This window comes from Hesperophylax consimilis, chromosome 19 (genome assembly GCF_061612785.1).
Source record: "Hesperophylax consimilis isolate HC1 chromosome 19, BYU_Hcon_1.0, whole genome shotgun sequence".
NCBI classification, from domain to species: domain Eukaryota; kingdom Metazoa; phylum Arthropoda; class Insecta; order Trichoptera; family Limnephilidae; genus Hesperophylax; species Hesperophylax consimilis.
The window spans coordinates 28,219,849-28,239,130 of NC_142854.1; the positions used below are offsets into that span (position 1 = coordinate 28,219,849).

At 36.4% G+C, this 19,282-nt stretch overlaps 1 protein-coding gene across 1 annotated transcript in view; it reads left to right on the top strand.

Annotated features, from left to right (window-relative positions):
- The window catches only part of LOC149415064 (uncharacterized), a 44,136-nt gene that overhangs the window by 3,583 nt on the left and 21,271 nt on the right, over positions 1-19,282 (top strand). Inside the window, exons 2-8 of the mRNA XM_089643347.1 lie at positions 1,480-1,573; positions 9,767-9,892; positions 10,451-10,569; positions 10,647-10,802; positions 11,572-11,760; positions 15,440-15,644; positions 17,372-17,567. Of these exons, the coding sequence (XP_089499473.1) occupies positions 1,480-1,573; positions 9,767-9,892; positions 10,451-10,569; positions 10,647-10,802; positions 11,572-11,760; positions 15,440-15,644; positions 17,372-17,567 (1,085 nt within the window). The remainder of the gene's footprint in view (positions 1-1,479; positions 1,574-9,766; positions 9,893-10,450; positions 10,570-10,646; positions 10,803-11,571; positions 11,761-15,439; positions 15,645-17,371; positions 17,568-19,282) is intronic.

The window sequence follows — 19,282 nt, forward strand, 5'->3', positions numbered from 1 at the left end:
TGTTTGACCTGAGAAACCATTTTGCATTTTCGATGCATTTTGAAAATAGGTATTTTGCATTTAAAATGCTTTTCTAAAACCCATTTTGCATTTTGCATTTTTAAATGGAAAAGTTTTGACCCATTTCCATTTTGCATTTTAAATGGTTTTGGGTACCCATTTTGCTCATCTCTGCATACAACATATATAGAAACTAGAACAATACTATATTTAAGACAAATCACTAAAACTACATTACCAACGCAAGTGCTGGTATAGATTATGAGATTACAGAGATGTAGAAGGAATTTTGTGAGACAATAATGTGTATATGTTTGTAATGTCATTGGGTAAACGGTACGGTATATAAGAAACACAAATTTAATATTCTTTTTAATTTACAAAATCTTGATCAGTTTTTTTGTTGTTTTATTGCTATTATAATTTTTTTTGCATATATCAAAACAGGCATCAGGCATTAAATGCGATTTCATCCCTCTTGAGATATTATTACCGTAATATTGAGGTGTGTAATTTGAGGATTACTGTATAATTAGGTTAATTGTGCATTCTTAACTATTTAACTAACCATCACGCCGATTCCCGCAGGGTTAGACAGAGAGGACAGACCGCCTAACAACCCGGTCTTGGCGCACACTCCTTGCCTCATTCACATTCATACATCATCTCATACATTCTCTTCTATTATTCTGACTCTTGTCATGGCCTTCCTCGGGCGTCCCCGACTTCTGCTACCATTCACATTTGCATCATATATTCTCCTTACACTCCTTTCTTCGCTCATTCGCTCTACATGCCCAAACCATATAAGCGTCTCTTTCTTGATCTTACTCATTACGCTTAAATCAGCCTTACACTCTTTGCGGATCTCCACATTTCTCACACGATCATACATGGTTTTACTACACATACGCCTCAGGGATCTCATTTCTACAGCATTCAGTATACTTTCATCCTTTCTCTGTCAGTTCCATGCCTCACTTCCGTACATCAGGGTAGGTACCAGCACTCCATTGTGGACTGCTAGCTTCGTTTCTTTGGCCAATTTTTTGTTAGCACCAACTGCGTTCAGTCGTCCATTAATGGAGTTACCTACATTTACCCTTCTTTCAATATCTCTGTCAGCCTTCCCATCTCTCGTAAACATGCTCCCTAAATACACAAACTCGTCCACCTGCTCCAAGTATTCCTCATTCACAACTATATTACACACTGTTTTTGTACTCTCTCTTTCAAACACCATGACTTTAGACTTACTTACATTCATCATTAACTCATTCTTCATACATACTTGGTTCATCCTAGACACGAGAGACTGTAGATATGCCATTCTGTTAGCAATCAGCACCGCATCATCAGCATGCATTTGAAAACTTCAACGATTCCTTTTGAAAATAACAGAGGGCGCCACTTCCGTTTACATGATCTATCAGATAGATTACGTTTGACTTTTAATTAATGGTAGATTTGTTTTTTCAGGGAAGCCGTAGATCTGAAAACCAAAATACTCCAAGGTAGTGAAACATCCGTTCCCACAACCAACCGAACCCTTTCTCTGACGCAATTGCAGAAGGTTTGTAACTAAACTTATTCATTTTTTTTATATTATCATTGAAGACAATATTAGCGATTTTCAAATTAAGAGGGGAGCACACAGAGAGCGGTCAGAGTTCTGCGTTCTAGTGACCGTTGACCGCTCAAGAGTTCCAAAGCACACAAGCGGCGTTCAAATTCTCGCGTTCTAGTTTTGTTTGGGTCTTTGCATATGCAACATGTCACTAGAAAGTCCATCATCCTATGAAGAATTATTGCTCTTGTGGAGCTTAGCAGCTTCTAAAAAGAAAAGGAAGTATTGGGTGCACCCAATCAACACAACGCGAGAAGAACAAGGCGAATTTACTAGTATTTTTCAGGATTTACTTAAAGATGAACAACGATTCTATATTTTTATAATTTACATCACTTAAATCGTATAATAAACTCCTTTCCCTAACCAATTCAATGAACTTTTCCGTGTTTGTAACCTCAGACATCGCGGCGTTCTGGCGTTCTCTGCCTCGGCGGGAAAAGAACTCTTAGAACGCGACGTTCCATTTTGACCGCCGCGGTCTGACTGCCCGCTGTGTGCGTTGTTGTTATAGTATCAGTACATTCTAATGAACGCCGAACGCGGAACTCGGAACTCCTGACCTCTCTCTGTGTGCTCCCGCTCTAAAATACCGAAAAGATGCAGTCGCATCTAGAAATTCAACCCAGGACCTAATCCGACCCTATTTACTTCGGTCAATTTAAAAAAGGACCTGCCCAATTATTTCATAGAACTTCTTCAGAATAATATACTATCTAATACCACAAAAATTACTAAGAAAATCTCACACAAAAATGTACATATTAAACCATGGATTACACAGAATGTTATAAACTGCATAAGAAAAAGAGACGAGTTACACAAGAAACTTAAAAAAATTCCATACGATATACACATGTTAAGATACTACAAAAGATACAGAAACATTTGCAAAAAAGTTATTATGTGTACAAAAGAAACCTACTATAAGAAAAAAATTGTAGGTTGTAAACAAAATCCCAGGAAAATGTGGCAAATAATAAATGAAATAACCAGTTCTAAATCTGCCAACGTTACATCAATTGACGTGCTGAATATAAACAATGTTCCCAGGACATACGCTGATAATCCTGACCAAATACTTGAATACGTCAATAATTTTTTCATAAATATAGGATCAAATCTAGCAAAGCAAGTTACAAAATGTAATGAAGATGTACAAATAAACGAACCACCTGAGCAAGGAAATCAGCTCAATTTTAAACAAATTACAGCTGACGATATCAAAAACACAATTTCTTCTTTAAAATCAAATATTTCTTCGGGGGAGGACACAATCTCAACCAACGCAATAAAATATCTCTGTAAAGAACTTATCGAACCACTTACATACTTAGTCAACATGTCTATAACGAATAGCATATTCCCTACAGCCCTCAAAAAAACGATTGTTATACCAATATTTAAACAAGGATGTAAAAATGACATAAACAATTACCGACCAATAAGCCTACTAAATGCATTTTCAAAAATATTGGAAAGAATACTAAAAAAAACAACTCTTATCCTACTTAGAAGACAATAAAAAATTATCAAAAACTCAGTATGGATTTAGGGAGAACTTAAGTACTAGTGACGCCATAGAAAAAATTACCGATATGATCACTAAAAGTTTAGACAGTGGAGAAAAAACTTTGGCAATCTTCATAGACTTACAAAAGGCTTTTGACACAATAGATCACAAAATACTTTTTTCAAAACTTTCAAAAATTGGTATGTCATGTACAACACAAAACTTACTAAAAAGCTATATGACGGAGCGTACACAGAGCGTCCAAATTAACAAGAGAAAAAGCAAACCTCTCCTAATCAACCATGGAGTACCACAAGGAAGCGTACTAGGTCCGATATTATTTTTAATATACATTAATGATATCTGTAACCTAGAAACAAGAGGAAAAATCATTAGTTTTGCTGATGACACAGTAATTTTATTTAAAGAAAAAGATTGGATAAATACCTACAAAGAAGCTGAACACGGACTTGGTCTCCTGCAAAACTGGCTTAAAAGAAACTCCCTGACGCTTAATGTCAATAAAACAAAATATCTGACATTTTCTAAAACAGCCAGAGGGCAGCCGTCAGAGGACCTTAATCTCAAATTACATTCATGCCAAGGAATTTATCAAAAAAATCAAGGCTTATCATGCCCCTGTCCCACTATAGCACACTCCAAAAGCATCAAATATCTTGGAATTGAAATTGATGATAATCTCCGTTGGAACTCACATATAGATGTAATTACAAAAAAACTAACCAGGTACATATACTTCTTTAGAAACATTCGCAATATCCTCTATATAAACGATATAAAAAAAGTATACTATGCTTTGTGTCAATCACAAATAGAGTACGGAATAACTGGATGGGGGTCTGCCTTGAGCACTCACACAGAGCGGCTCAATATAGCACAAAAAGGAGTATTAAAGACCAGTGGCGGTTTTCTCTAAAGTGCGTTTGTGCGGCGAACCCCCATTAAAAATATGAGAAAATAAAACATCCTTGTTTTATAATAATATAAGCACATTATAGATAGCACGCTATTAAAATTTCGCCTTCAAAACCCGCGCCACCGAAAAATACGATGCCTATTCCAAATTTGTGCGAGTTAAAATCCGCGCCAAACTCTCCATACAAAATAATCTTAGCCGGTACAGACCCTATGACGGTGATATATACAAAATTTGGTCTTTCTTTGCAAAAATAAGACAAATTGTGTGCGCCGAACACGCGTTGTGATATCACGTGACCTCCGAACATTGACGAATGTAACCGAAGAAACCCGAGAACTTCGCGGCCGACGTTTAACCTTTGAACCATAGGGATGCAAGTTAAGTGTTATTTTTTTATGTTATATTATGGTATTTAACTTTGTAGTCATTTTTGTACATATTTTTGTTTTCTTGTTTCTGCATTTCTCCAACCGTTTGCTTATGGCATTTGTAAATCTACTACCTATTTTTAAATTTATTTCGTGCCACCTTTATTTGTTTTTTTGATGTTTTAAAATATCTATTATGTATTCTACGAAATTATTCTTCTCTAAAAAACAATAATAATTAGCAACGTACCTACATTGAGTGCTATAAAAACATTAAACAATTTAATTCCTATAAAACTTTTCTCATTATCTAATAATTGTGTCTAGGTAAAGTGATTTAAAAACAATAATATGTAGGTACCCCTCCCACTAACTTTATTTAAGTTGTGTGACTGCTGCCGTATTCGACTATTTGACGTAGGACAACAGTAAGTAAATTTTAATTAGATATGTTTATCTTCTCTTGAATTTCTGAACCCCCTGTTAAAAAAACCACGAACCGCCACTGTTAAAGACTATACTGAAAGTTCCGCTTAGAACTCCGACAGAAGAAATATTCAAAAACTTCAATGTTTACAATGTACAGAAACTATATTCAAAAAATATTTTATTTAAACTGAAAAAAAACATATCCGAATACTCCACTGCCCAACATAAATACACAACCAGGGCAAAAAGCGAAAATATCCTGATTACTCCCAGTTTGAACACATCCTTTGGACAGAGAAATAATAAATTCCATGCTATAAAATTGTTCAATGCTCTACCAAATGAAACCAAAAAAATAAACGAAATGAGTATATTTAAAACAAAAGTCAAAACATGGCTTAGAGATCAAAGTAATAATCAACTTACAAACATTATGAAGACAATGTAAAGACAATTCAAAACTAAATACAAAAATTTAAGAAAAACTACAGGCCGCCTCAGAACAGGAAACCCTAGTGAGGAGGACTGTGAAAAAAATACAAAAAATATACTTATATTATACTTTAAACCTACATAATGTACAAATTTTGCTATTGATATTAATAAAAATAAAAAAAAATTGTTTTCGAGATACAAAATTTACCAAACTCACACTTGGAGGAGTTTAAAAATTCATCGAAATGGACTCACCTAAGTCTGTTTGAATTCGAGATATCTACAAAATTTCTCCAAACGATAATCCAGGGGAGGAATACTGGAAACACGATATAGGAAGCAGCTACAATCAGAAGAAGAGACCGGAGCATTACAGATAGACATTGTCGTCAAATTAATTTTAATGAAATTTGCCTACAAAATGATTATGTGTTGCGTTTAGTAAATTAAAGAAAAATGGTAGAACCTGCAGACAAAGTACCTTGAAGCAGCTTTTTGTGACTACTTTTTTGTTATTGTTAATCTTTTGTACTCCATTGTCGCCGCCACGGCGACATATAAAACATTCTAACAACACCAATGGCGCTGCAGCGGCGACAAACAATAGATATACATTTTATTTATTTATTTATTAAACGCCATAAAAGGCTTTTACAATAATGTGATACATGAGATTATAAGTACACAGTGGTACATAGGCGAATATTAGTATTACATTTAAGAACACAACAATATGTATACAAAACGACATTGAATGTGATACAGCTGAAATTTTCTTAAGGCATCGAATGCTACAATAATAGAAAGCACCTCATTTAAACAGGATAATATATACAAAAAAGGTGACTTGCCAACAGATATAATCTAGCAAAATATTATAATAGCGCAAATAGTAGTGAGTTTATTGTTACAATCAAATTTATCTCCACTTGGCCACTACGGCCGGAGGGTATGGCAAAGTAGCTTCAACAATTCAGGGCTGTCAAAGACTTGACAATTAAATTAAATTGTTTAAAAAATAAAATGGTCTTTTTACAGGTATACACGTGTTCTATTTAGTTTTATACAGTACCCACTGGCGATAGGTTGTGCTTTTTGCTCTGTTTTTCATTCATAACAATGACTATGCATAACCGTGCAATAAATACGGAGGAGAATTTCGAATTCAGTAGTAGTGAAGACAAGTTTGTTTTCGAAGTGTAAAGTGACTCCTCCGATGAAACTTCGATAGATAGTAATTAAGGATAAACCAAAAGTTATCATCGATTATACTAAATCCATGGATGGGGTTGATTGTGTTGATCAGTATGCATCGACATATTGCTTCTTAAGAAAATCGCTGAAATGGTGGCGTAAACTCTTTTTTTGGGAGATGGAGATGTGTTCCAGTAACTCATATATTCTATATAAATTTATTAAAAACAATGACAAGGAAAATCCATTTAGCCATTTGAAATTTATCAAAATTTTAGTAGATCAATTAGTGGGTGAGTACACAAACAATTAGTGGGCGAGTACAAAAAGCCTCAAAGTAGACCATCTAGTTCCACTCCATCAGAGACCATGCTCAATGTAAAACTCCATGTTTTGAAAAAAAGGTCCCAAAAGGGACTGTGTCGTCTGCTCGAAAAGGGCAGTAAAAGGTGGCAGACGGGAAACCAGTGAGTACTTGACACGTGTCCTAAAAAACCACGTATGCATTTGGGCGACTGCTTAATAAATATATATTTCTTAACATAATTGCATCTTTTTAATTACTGCCTTAACAAAAAAATATGTTTTTCTAATTTTCTAAAAATATTGTAATTTTTCCTCATATTTTTACATTACATTATGGAGTATCTGATATACAAAGGGTTAAAGTGTCAATGTTTTCTTATAAAAATGTGCTGAAAAGGGGACGAACGTTTAGCTAGGATTCATCATTATTCTTTAACCACTTTATTTATACTTTATTTAACTATTTATTTATTTATTCAAACGCCATAAAATGGCTTTTACAATACAGTGATAATGAATTACAAGTGAATAATGGTACAGAGGATAATAATAGCAATAAATTACAGAACAATTGATGTGTACACAAAAACACTATTGCAAGTGATGCAGTTATTAATATAAGTACAGTAAGACAATGCATAATTCAAAACAAATATAATAAAACAATAGTTTACATCTGATTGATACAATGCGATTGATAATTTTTGTGATTGATAATGTTTATACAATATGTTTTCATGTACCTTGTTTACATTTTTCTTGACTATGTATATTATATTATATGTACCTTGATTATGTAAATTAATACACAGCACAGTAACAGCGAACAAATTAAGAAACCCACCTAATATTTTTCTTGTATTGTAACTATAAATTGAATTAATCCAATATGTTATCATGTACCCTGATACAGTGTTCCTTAATTATGCATATTATTACATGTACCTTGATAACATTTATCAGGTGTTTTCATAAAAAAAAAACTAATATTCGGGTGTACAAATATATCTGAAAAAGTTTTTATTTTGATTACTTTGAAAAATATATATGTATATAGACTATATATTACTAGCTTAACTATTAATGTAAAGTATGGAAATATAATTCATAACAGCAGCGTGTACAAATGTTAACTAAACCAGGCAATTTGGCTGTCCTAAAACGGGAAAATTTCCTAGTTGGACAGCCAAAGCTTCCTTAATATGTATGTTATTATTTGTATCTAATAAATAAATAAATAAATAAAATAAATAAATAGTTGAACTAATTTATACTAGGCTTTTATAAGACCTGTCAAGTCGAAGTGTAAGGTGTCTATGATAATAGTCAGTAGTGAGTTTATTGTTACCCACTAAATTAATTGTACTTGGAATAGCTGAGTAGGCATCGTAACTTGGTATTAACAATTCAGGGCTGTCAGCGATTCTATGATACTTATGGATAAGAAATAATAATTTTTAATAAAATAATGCATTGTTAGCTAACACTATAAGATATCTGAAGTAAATAGTTTAGATGTAGTAAAATATGATATATGAGCCATGCAGAAGAATATTATCATTCCTGACATTGATTATTGTGATTGAGATATGTTATTATAGCCTTCTTATAACTATATTCCGTGCAGTTTAACACATCTACTACTTCTGAAAAAACATCGATACTGCATGCAATCTAGGTATAAGCGAGTATCTAAGTGACTCAGTCCTGATATTTTTGTTGCTATTATTATTGCCGGGTCTTGAATCTTGACTTTAGACCGGTGCCCGCACGGGTTTGGGATTTCATAAACGAGCTTCCAACTATTGGTGATGTGAGCTGTATCCATTGCTTGCAAGGGATCGTGTCTCGGCAAAGATTAAAAATCACCGATGTCAGAATAAATAGACCCGTCCTAAAGCTAAATATGAGTACCATTTCGATCACTTGGAGGCAAACCATGTGACAACCTATTTTCCACCAGCAGGGTTCGTGCATTTCGCATAACGGAATCGCAGTACGGAAAACATATGAAGCTTTGTTCGCAGTATCCTGGAATATAGCTTCATTATTTGGTCCCCTTCTGAACAAAACCAAATCCTCAGTCTAGTCACCTATATATGAGAGAATCATCCTTGTTCTTAACAGGAATGCTCAACACCTCAGAAGCACGCAGAAAAATAATATTAGGCCAACATTTTTTTAAACTATACTTAATCCACTTATATTGAAAGAGATTAACTTATATGTGCTTAACAAGTACACTCGTGGGAGATCACACGCACTTTTTTATACTCCGAAAGCGAGGACTTCTGCCTATTAGAACGCATCAATCAACAGAGCGACTCAACTGCTTAACGATTCTGCATTGACCATCGACATTTTTAACGTCACTTACAGACAGTTTAGCAACTATCTTTTGCCGCATGTCACAAAACAGTAAAACTGCCTCCATGATCTTCTATACTTGCATGTACCTCAAATTTGTAATCTTTTCCATAATATATTGGCGCACAACTTTTTTAGTGAGAACATGAGTAAATAAATAAATAAATTACATTCTTATTTTTATGCGTCCAGCGCTCATCAGAACATTTTACAAAATAACACATCAATTATAATTTCCTATATAATGGTGAAGAAAATAATGACTAATATTGCATTTACTTAATTTTAAGCTTATTCAGTTTAATAACAAACAGTTTTAATAAAGCACGAATCGAAGAAATCTAATCATTTTGGGATGTTTAGTTATGGCTAGAGATGGATAAACAAAGCGAGGCACGCACCATTGTAAAAAGGATGTCTTGTAAAATACTAGTTGCCTGCGGACTGTCGGATTCATTTATTAGCCAATAACTAAAAGGTACGCGCTTTTGCCCAGCCCCCGCCCCACGCATCTTGGAATTGTAGTAATTGTCTTGTGTTTATTAGGAAGTGTAGTGGTGGATGATTATAAATTGTTGTATTTCTAGGCATACCAGAAAGTGCTATTGGTTGATTTGGACTACGCCTTGGACAAAAAGGTAGAACAGGACTTGTGGAATGTTGGATTCAAAAACCAAATAGAACTGCTGCAGAACAATGCCAAAGACAAGAAGGTGAGACATACACACAGCTATTGATGTAGAGAGTGTGGTGAGCGGCGTTGAAACACAACCTGCAATAGTCATCCCAAGCTAAGGTTGGAGCTACCACGCTCAGGCTGAATGACACTGGGTCAACTGTCACAAACGTTGCCTCGAAGATACAGGATCACATCTTGGATTATTTAGACCTTACCCCAGCACTCGGTGCTCTGCTGGTGAGGACCTTATATTTCCCTAGATACTCTGATCAATTCAAACAAAAACTAGGGGCCTTTGGGGAACTCAGGGGGGGGTGGAGAGCAGAGCTGAAGTCACCTCAGTGGACTCTTCCCTTTTGGGTCTTCGGGGAACCTGAAGAAGAGAAAAAAAGAAAAGAGGGACCATCATGAGATCTGGAAACAAATTCAAATGAATGAGATGAAATTGGGTCCACGGCCAAAGTGCTCACGGGAACTATTTGTATACCTTCTCTGCTTTAATAAATATATAATTCACACAAATAACTATCATTGATACAGTCGCGCAATCCTTTTTAAATAAATTAGCTATATTACAGATTTTTCTTTTCAGAACCCGCGGCGGGCTGAGAACCAGACCCTGCTGTTGTGGGTACTGCAAGCTGCCACTGGCTTTTACATCTGCTTGCTTCATCAGATCTGTACCACCTTCAAGCTGAACCTTCCATTTAGGTAATTATCTCACTAGCGCTCTTAACTCCTCAACCAGTCTTAGTTACTCTTCGTCACTAATCTGTTCTGTATTTTAGGTGCAACATCCCGTATCCGTGGGGCGACGTTCCCCACACGGCATTTCGGCCCCCGCAGCCTGCCTCGTGTTGGTACATCTGCCAGCACTGCCTAGTGCACCTCGGGGACTTGGCCCGCTATAGTCGCCAGCCACGGAGGGCTGACTCTTTCTACAGGTTGGCAAACTTAAATACATTATACAAACTATAACTCCTTAATGAAACATTAATAAAGTTGTCCGACAGAAAAGTGGTATCTGATGTTGGACTTGTAGGTTTGTGAGCTAGTCTAAGGCCTCGGGCGTCGCCCTGTGGACCTCATGAATCCTCGTGGAGAATGAATGGAGCGTGCATTCGTTAACCACATGTTCGGGGTTCTGCACCGCACCGCATTCACATATAGCCGGCTCTTTAAGGCCCCACCTGTACATCATGTGGCACAGCAGCTGTGAGAGCACCTTATCCTATTATGAAGGACCAGAATTTACGAGACAAAGAAAGGCTGAGACGAAGACAGGCTTGGCTAGTGTGGAAAATAACCTTATAATGTCCTGATTGAATCTGTTGAGAAACACCTTCTTATGGATTGTTTCAGATAAAACTACATTGTAGTTCTGTAAACAGTACACTTTGCGTCCAAAAACGTATTTTTCTAATAAATTATTTATTTCAAATAAAGAATTACATAACTGTCCAAAGAAATATCACCATCTCAATGACGATTCTTTTTCAAACATTCTTCAGTCCGGTAGGTACCGTAATATTGATTATTCCGATTTTACAGCTCGTGGTAGGAACTACGATCGTGTGAACTCTGGTGGGATAAAAAGGTAGTATCTAACATAGCCAAACTGGAACCAGAACCCAACAAACAAATTTACAAACAGATGCCAAATGGTTGCGTTAAAACAGTACTTTACCGTATTGTCAAATTATATAATTTCAGGCAAGCGCTGACAGTATCCCCTCGCAACGGCCAGCCCTACAACCAGCTGGGCCTCTTACGTGCCGCGCGAGGCGACCGCATCGGCGCTGCGTATTACCACGCGCGTGGACTGGCCGTGGGCGGCCCTTTCCCGCCGGCTGCAAACAACCTCGCTCGAACGTTGCTCGCCTCCAAACTCATACACGACGGGTAATTAGGATTTATGTTTTTGTGTTAAGTGTACACGGCAAATCATTTCACGGCTGAGCTGTTGAATTCAGGAATGAGTCGTATAAATATTGGATGCACATTTGATTTGTTTACTGACTGCACCGGCGTCGAAGGGATCAAATGATGCTTGTTCTTTGAAGCATCTTCTATTGAAATACTGAGATAACAAGGATTGCATTGCCCCCAGATTCTAATCCGTTTGTTAAGTTAGGGGAATCTATCAAACGGACAGATTGTTTTTGCAATGATAAGTCATTTTCTTCACAGGCCTTGCAGATGACTCAATTTGGTTCAGCGGTTGTTATCAATCTGTTTGAGTTGAACGTAAAGTTGAACCGTGTGGAGGTGCGTTGTATGCGATAAGGTCAACCTTTCAGGCTAATTTGTTCGCTTTTGGGAACAACTCATATGGTCGCACCTCCCTTACTGTCATGGAGAGAAATATTATCTAAACTGTGTTAATAAAAAAAACACCACGCTTTGTATTCAAATCTAGACATTAACCCATTGACACACGAAGCCGGCGAATTGCCGGTCAACCATATTATGGTATTAAAGGCCGGTGAAACGCCGGTCTGTCTATGCGTAATCATTTTATGCATAAAAAATCATTGAAAACAACTTTACGAATGACGGATACGGGTAAAAATGACTACAAAACTGGGAATCCTATTCTAAAACCCAAGGCAGTCATCGATTATAATCGTGGGGTGGGTGCAGTCGACAGAAATGACCAGTGCTTGGCTTCCTATCCACTAATGCGAAGGTATTCCAAGGGATACAAAAAATATTTTTTTATTTGGCTGACATGGCCTTATATAATACCTATGCATTAACCCTTAAATGCATACTGTTGTAAAACTGCAACATACCGTTCAAACCACCTTTAACTCTTTGGTGTATACTTAATGCATGCCGTTTTAGAATTATCAAGTTCACGGTAATATATTTTATCGAGTGGCATCACCTTTTTTTTCTTTCGCGAATGTCAAATGTCACTTTTTCTTCAACAAAGTGAAGATTCTCGAAAATTGGTTGGAGGCTAGAATTACAGTTTGGTTTTGCTGTTATTATTTTGATTTTCTTAGGTAAGTAGATACAATAATACAATACTTATATGTAATAACTCGTATTTTTCCGGTACACTTATTAGTTTTGAGAATTTTTTAAATTGTTCATTTTATTTTTTATTAAATACATGGTGTTGTAAATTTGCAACAATTTTTTTTTAATCAAATATCATTAAAAAATTACAAATAAAATAAATTCTTTATATTTCCTTGCATATGCATGTAAATATCTACAAAATATATTTTTTTACAGAAAATTAAATAAATCATGCATTAAAGGGTTAAATAAAAATATGTCTAATTTGAAAATGTTGACATATAGCGACTATAGGATAGGTATTGCGGAAAACATATTAGAGAATATGACGCTACCACCATACAAGAGGCGAGGAAGGACATCTGGAGGAGCATGCCCTTTACGATTACAGGCTGCACAATGTGCACTTCCCTTGACAAATTCCTCCAAATCCTGTTAAACGAAACCCGTCGAAAAACCTGTGTAAAATGTGTTACATTACTGAAAAAGAAAAGTGAATCACAATGGGAATGTGAGAAATGCTTGTTGGCTCTCTACATGTCAGAATGTTTCAAAACATACCGTACCCTTCCAAAACTGCCTGGAGATGAAGATTAAACAAATATCCAAATAACAAAAAAATATATATACAGGGTGTCTGGAAACTCGTAGTACAAGCGGGAAACTGGTGAATCTACATCACATTTGGAGTCGATTTCGTAGTATATATTTTTTTGATTTGAGCTTTCGCTATCGAGTAAATCGAGTTAGAAGTTGATTTTTTTTTATTTTTTTTTTATCAAATTCTTATAAATTATTACTGAAGATCAAAGTACCCAACTAATTAAAACTATTTGAAAGTAAAACAAATGAAGAAACTCGGATTTGAAGCATTATTTTGAAATCACCCTTCATTTAACCCGGTGTAATCATAAAATATTTCTGCTCTGCAGGGTTAAAACATCTGTTATTCAACCCTAAACACCAGAAAAAACTTTAACCCTAAAATAGCCGAAAAATATTTTTTTTAGGTTTTTTTTTTTTTTTTTGTGAAAATGCTCAAATCAAAAAACTTTATGTTTATTTGGGTTCCCCATGTGGTGTAGATTCTCCAGTTTCCCGCTTGTACTACGAGTTTCCGGACACCGTGTATAGTTCTATGTTGTACCGTTTTAATTTTATGTGAAGTTTAGTGTTAAGGTTTCTTTAAAATAAAAGTTGTAATAATTAACCCCTTCAGTAATCATTTAAAAATTAAAAATGGAAAAAAAAACACCTTTTTTTTTATGAACGAATTTTATTTACTCAAAATATATATCCTCATATAAAAGCCATTATATAAACCTAAAATGGGACTGAATATGTATTGATTGTGGTGCATAGTGTGAAAAAATAATAAAAATTTTTCTTTAGTATGAATTCCGAATTCTGACACATAATAGCCGCCCGAGTATACTCGGGCGTGGTGCTTAAGAGGTTAAATAGTGTTTTTAATTAACAGATTAAGTCATATTATTAGTGGTGGAATGGGTTAACCACAGAATAATTAAAATGTGCACCTTTATGAAACCAAACGTGCCGACCGCAATTTAAAAAAAACTTTATGAATTTTGTTATAAATTATTTTGATATGAAATGACAAAGAAGTGAGGTGACAATAATTATGTTTGTAAAACATTTGTCCAATAAAATATGTGTTTTTTTGTATATTTTTTTTTTGTTACATATCAGTATATATATATTTTAGTTACAAGAAAAGTAAAGTGAGCGTTTTTATTTATATTTTTATGTTTGCATTCAAAATTTGAATATTTAAAAAAATATATGTCTATTTCTAATAATAAAATTTGAAAGCGTATTTCATCGTCTTCAGATCTAGGCAATGAATATTACCATAGCCATTTTAACACGACGATGGGATTGAGTCAATTAAATGAGACGGGTCATCTCAAGGAGTGAACATGGGTCTCGAAGAGTCCCATGTTGTAGGAGGGAGGAAACACAGAGGCCGGCAGTTCGTTCCACAGCCGAGCTGTTGAACTTAAGAACGAATCGTAGAAGCGACCCGTTCTCATGTGACAAATGTCAACCGTGTACAAATGTTGGGCGCGCGTTTGGCGTGTATCCCGACTACGCACCGGTGCCGAAGGGATCAATGACGCTAGTTCCTCAGAGCATCTTCCATTGTAATACCGATAGAACAAGGACAGCATACCTACCTGACGCCTGTGCTCTAAAGATTGCAGTCCGTTTGTTAAGATTGGGGAATCTATCAAACGGACCGCCCGTTAAAAGAGAGAGTATGTATAGTTTTACATTAACTATGAATCCATCCCTCCCATTGCAGTGCAAGGCGTTGGGTCGAAAGGGTCTCCCGTGAACCCGGGCATCTCTGCTAAGTCAACGGCCATAACTTGCCACTTGAAGTGACCTATGGCAGAGGTGTTTGCTATCCAATAAATGATTCCCTGGATGGCGTTACCCACATTCACCTCCCACGATGCAATTTCTCTTACCAGTCTTTCCGTATCAATTCTACACATATCGCTTCAACTTGATTTGTTTTTTCCAGATCGCTATCGCCCGACTCTCGCTCGGGGCTGTCCCCGTCGGCGCGCCTCAACGCCCACAGCTACACTGGCGGCTACATGGCCGTGCATCACCGCCTGCAGACGGCCGAGGGACTGGACGAGGCGAAGGCCTTGCTGCCCGCTCTGGCATCCACGCTCACCGCCCTTGTCGCCACCGATGAGTTCTCTGCCGATGCCATTGTCAAGGTTACATTATATTACGCTTTACAGAAACTGAAAGTGGGAACATCACGACTATTGGTTGCCCGCTAAGTTCAATGGACTAGCTTTATGGTAGAATATTGATCGTAAGGGCACAAATGAAAACAGAGGATTTTTTAAAAATTATTATTATTTATTGGATAATTTGTGTAGCGCCGCTTTTGTGAGATATCACCTCAGGGGCGCTTTACAGTTGATGCAGGTATTACAAAAAATATAAATATTACAAAAATAAAGTGAAGTTAAGTAAAATGAAGTATAGGAACAGGAGACACGAAGATAGAAGATGGAGACTCTGCAGCAAGAATCCTAGGTGGTGAAGATAATTCTAAAATATACATTTTGGGGCATATTCGCCAATGTTTGTACATTGCATTGCAAATTTTATCACGTCCCATGATTTTGAATGGTTTTTTCGTAGTTACTTATTTTAGAATATTGGAAAGTTACTAAAAGTTTATCAGGTCTGTAATCCCGTTTTTAGTTCATTATGAACTTGAATGTTCCAGGATATTCCCATTTCACAACAATTTCACATTTCACAACATTCCGGGATGTTCTGGAATGTTGTGGAATGCTCTCGAATGTTCTGCACCGTTCTAGAAATTTCTAGAGGGTGCTATATAAAAGGGAATGTAGCGTTTGGCGATGGTTATAGACGTGGACTTATGATTATAAGTCCACGTGTTTCGTGCAGTACACGAAGGGTGGCAGTGCCATATAATGCGGGATGCGGGTTTCAGTACCAGTAAACCTACATCAATTCAGGTACTAGCTCATTCAAGGCACGATATCCCTCAACTCCACGACTCCACTCAAGCCGGGAGTTCAGCTATCTTTTTCTGCTACTTCATTCGGAGCGGGACAGGGGTTCGAAAATGACAAAAGAGTGATATTTTACAATGATATATTATGGCAGGGTGTCGTACACCAAAACAAAGGAGAACAACACAGAGCATTACAAACTTATACGTACGGGTACTTGGTAAACATTAGGGTACATGGTTATTGTACCTAACTCCGACCTCTCTCTCTTATTTATATTACGAAAACGGCACTGAGATTTATCATAGCACATGAATAGGGGTTAAAAGGATCAAGCTTACATAGGTTTCTTCTATCGATGATGCGTGGTGAGGCCGCCATTTTGTGCCACGCAGGAGTTAGTTCCGAAGCTGGCCGCCAGGATGCCGTTAGTTAGCATTATTATTATTATTCTTATGATTCAAACGGTTACATGACAAGAGCGAAACTTACAGCCCTTATATCTTATCTTAAAAGCACGCCCTTCAGGTAAAAACGGGAACCTTCTTCATGGATAGGAGATAGAGGGCTTCCACACCATATAACTCCCTTGATCGTACCGGGACTCGTTTCAGCGGTACGCACATTGTACACTTACTTTTATTATATATATTGACAAAGTATTTCATTTTCATATAGTTAAAATGACGCCACAAAGTTGTTTTGCAACTATTGAAGAAGTAAAAACATCTATTTGAATTACACTCTTATTTTCGTTAGTGAATGAATGAATGCAAATCTTGGAAGTTGAAATTAACCAACTCCCCGACATCTGATCGAGCTGAAATTCGGTAGATAGACTCGTTGTCGATGTCAATGAATTCTATAAACTTTTGGTGGCAATATCGCATATCCATATGTAAAAAGGGTGTATGTAATAAATGTATGCAATGTAACAAATGTTCCAGATGTGCTGCCTGGACCTGTACGCCGTGTTCTCCACGACGGACGGCCACAAGCTGACGGAGGACTCCATGACGGAGGACGAGCGGCAGGCGCTGGCCATCGCGCTCGAGCTGGTGGCCGGCACCCTGGCCGCTCTGCTTCTTCCGGCGCACACGCGCGCGCAGGAGGAGATGCTGACTTACCCGGCGCTGCCAGCCGGTAAATGATCTATTCCATTCTACTTACAAGCTTGTGGAGGACTCCATGACAGGCTGATATATTAATGCGGGTTTTGAAGAGGCACGAATTATCCGAAGGAAGAAAAATAGATGCTTGTAGTTTGTACCACGTGAGGGCCGACTTACAAGAAAACGAGTTGAAGAAGTGACTCGTTCTCATTACACCAACATCAACTTTGAAACGGTGTTCAATTCGTGTCTGCTGAGTTTTGGGTATGTTCAAAGGTGCACAGGGGATCAATTGTGCTAGCCCCTTCGAGCAGGCTCTATTGAAACACCTGTAGAACATACTCAGCATGCCCATACCCACATTGCTTCAATGCATTAGAGACGGCAATCTATCTGTTATCAACGAATTGTCAATCAGAAGAACCACCGACATGTGGTATTTAAAAAAATTTAAATACCACATGAGAGTCTTAACTGCTCCCAACTGGAGCCAGTGAGACTATGGCTTCCCCAATTGGAGTATGTTGTTATGTTAGCTGAAGGTATTGGGGAGGGGGATGGGATGAATAAGAGGAAGGTGGAGAAGTACCTGGCTATTCAGATCTGGTTTAACAGGTATTTTGGAGCCCAGCCCAGAGGTGGCTCTCAAATTCAATTGTTGGGCATACTTGAGATTTGTATAGAGTTAGCAACTGGTCACTATTGAAGACTCTGCGAGCCCTATATAAGATGTAATACTGTACATTTGGTCTGCAAAGTCAGTAAGGCATTTAAGAATCATTTATTTGTTTATTTAACCACTCAGAACATTAGAACGTCAAAAGACGTAAATATGATAATAGCGGTCAAGACATTAGAACGTCTTTTCACATAAACGCGCGAGATTTTACAAAAATCGATTTATTTCCATCACTAGTATACGGATTGCCATGATTTAAAAAACAGAGTATCGATAATGAATAACGCTACGCGTCTGTATTTAAGAATATCTATGGAACGTAGAAGTGCATTATCTAAGCCGATTGAATCTGTCATCTTGTTCGTTCATAATTTATTGCGTTTCTAAATAATTTATTAAAAATATTGTAAGTCAACATGTTATATTGTCTGATTCATTGTATAGGGAAAGAGTTTGCCATAAACATAACACAAGATTCACTCAAAATGAAGGACTGGTAGTTCCGAAATGTACTAATAAATATGGTGAAAGAACTTTAAACTATATAGTACCCAAAATTTTTAACCTATTACCAATGACAATTAAAAATAATAACATGTATACTGCTAATGTTAAATATAATCTAAGGAAATGGTTATTGGATAATAATGATCTATACTGATGCCCCTGAAATGGAATTCATATTCTTGACTACCTACCTCTATTTATGAAACTATTGATGTACTTGTTGGTAATACTAATTTGTTCATACATTTATTTTTACTTGCTTATTATATAAGGCTTTTATGCTGCTATTTAAACTTTTCTGCAATGTAACCAATTTATGTAATTATGTACCGTTCAAATTGTATCCTATGAGTGTATAAATGTTGTCTCTATGTCCCTGCTGACAAACTACATAAGTAGTTTAGCGGGTTTAAATGTGAATAAATAAAAAAAAAGTTTGGACGGTTAATATTTTGAGGTGACTAATAGTTTTTAATTATATTTATTCAATATATAAAGTGTTATTTCTTTATGATACTCAGAAAAAAGTACATTTTTCACGGCTTTGAAATAATGGTAAG